The sequence below is a fragment of the Protobothrops mucrosquamatus genome, unplaced genomic scaffold, assembly GCF_001527695.2.
Source record: "Protobothrops mucrosquamatus isolate PMUCROS unplaced genomic scaffold, P.Mucros_1.0 scaffold23917, whole genome shotgun sequence".
NCBI lineage: Eukaryota > Metazoa > Chordata > Lepidosauria > Squamata > Viperidae > Protobothrops > Protobothrops mucrosquamatus.
In genome coordinates, this window is record NW_015409667.1 from 1 (window position 1) to 2,086 (window position 2,086).

The window sequence follows — 2,086 nt, forward strand, 5'->3', positions numbered from 1 at the left end:
AAGGAAGGAAGGAAGGAAGGAAGAAAGAAAGAAAGAAAGAAAGAAAGAAAGAAAGAAAGAAAGAAAGAAAGAAAGAAAGAAAGAAAGAGAAAAAAAGGGAGGGAGGGAGGAAGGAAGGCAATGAGAAAACAGGAAGGCAATGAGAGAAGAATGGGATGGAGAAAGGAGGGAAGGAAGACAATGAGAGAAGAATGGAATGGAATGGAATGGAAGAAGGAAGGAAGGAAGGAAGGAAGGAAGGAAGGAAGGAAGGAAGGAAGGAAGGAAGGAAGGAAGGAAGGAAGGAAGGAAGGAAGGAGAAGACCTGTTCATCAGAGTCACTTGGCTGAGTTGGGCAGCTATAAAAATTGAATAAATAAAACAAAAAATAACCTAGCAAAGATACCCACCAGATACTGAGTTGCTTGCTTAAACATTTCTTTCTCCAGACCCGAAGACACCACTCCGTTTTCTTCAATCCCGTTCTGAATCACGGCCTTCTTCTCCCAGTGTTCCTTGATCACCTTCACCTTGAGCCTGCTTCGGAGAATGAGGGCCGCGTTGCCTGCCAGGAAGAATTAAAGACAGAGAAGGGATTAAAATGGCAAGGCCGATTAGCACAAGCATGAGCTGTGCTGGATAACACAATCCATTTCATGGAACGGTACAGCCAATCTTGAGCCAATCCAGAAAAAAAATGTTCTTAATTCAGACCGTGACTCGGTATTGGCTTCCTTGAACGGCTAAAATTCCCCGGGACTTAAAAAAAAAAAAAAAGTTTGTGTCAACTTGGACTTTCCTGCTGCAGGGTACACTGTATCCCCATGCCCCCCGTGTACTCTTTATATATATATATATATGCCCCCCGTGTACTCTTTATATATATATATATATATATATTAAAAGAGTACACAGGTGGCTCAGTGGCTAAATCACTGCCTAGGATGTATAACTTCCCAGGTTCGAATCCCATAAAAAGGGTATGGCTAACTGATGAAGGCAAAAAAGCCAGAAATGGTCCATCTTAGTCTCCCAATTTAATTCTTTACTCTCTGTCAGAAAAAAGAAATTTGGATATAAAAATACTTCGCAGTTGCGACTTGAGCCTGCTCTATGCCCCTAGTTGGGGGCGGCAAGGCAAGAGATATTGTAAAAAGAGTAATACTGCAGTATGGCAGTTGAAAATGTCAAGGTGTTCACAATCAGACCGATCTGTCTGAACTCCCTATATATATATATATATATATATATATATATAAAACAAGTTACAAATATGGTATACATTAATAAACAAGAGAAAACCCCCCATATTAAATCTATTCAGAGATACTCAGCAGCCCCCCCGCCTGCGTCCACCCTCTCTTTCACCCTTCCTGCCTACTTCCCTCCTCCTCTGTTCTCCTACCTACACCTCTCTCCTCCTTCCTCCTCTCAACCACCCTACACATCCCACCTCCTTCCTTTCCTCATCCTTCGGACGCAGTTTGGGGGCGCCAGCCGAGCATCTCATCTTCTTCAAATACATTATTTCACTATAACATTTTAATATACCAAAATTTACATTTACATCTTTAATACCCTCCCCTCCCCCTGGACTTCCCAGAACCGAATACAGGGTTATGCACATGTCATCCCAGATCTAAATAAAACTACCCAAACATAATACAATCAAATATTAACATACTTTAACTCTAATAATCTTAAAAGGGGATCTAGCTGGGATTTTGAAAGCATGTCCCCAAATGACTGCCAGAGAGGGAGTCACCGCTGAGCAGAAGGCGAACTGTTGACGCTGCTCTTGTCTCAAACAAGATTTGAGACAAGACCACGCATCTGAGGGGGCAGCCTTGTAGAAATAGAAGGACCTTTTGGGACTTACCTTCTATGACTTGGGTGACCTGAGACTGAAAGTTCTCAAAGTTGAAGGGGGTGAGGAAGCCCAGGGACCCCAAATGGAAAGCCATGACTGGGGGTACGCTCCTCTGTTGGCAAAGGAAAAAAAACAACAACAGGGAGAGGGGGAATGTTAGAAAGCACGGAGAAAGAGTTGGGGAAAACAGCATCCCCTGAGCATTTTCGTCCTTGTTCTTACGTCTGGGACAAAATG

The 2,086-nt window shown here is 42.9% G+C and overlaps 1 protein-coding gene across 1 annotated transcript; it reads right to left on the minus strand.

Moving 5' to 3' along the window:
* Nucleotides 1-389: 389 nt before the first annotated feature.
* LOC107302044 (NAD kinase-like) lies at nucleotides 390-1,956 on the minus strand (the record flags this gene model as incomplete). The annotated part of the gene is made up of 2 exons (XM_015831173.1): nucleotides 1,859-1,956; nucleotides 390-544 (listed from the first exon to the last, which is right to left on the minus strand). Coding segments are annotated over exons 1-2 (240 nt in total), but the record flags the coding sequence as incomplete, so codon positions are not given.
* Nucleotides 1,957-2,086: the final 130 nt, after the last annotated feature.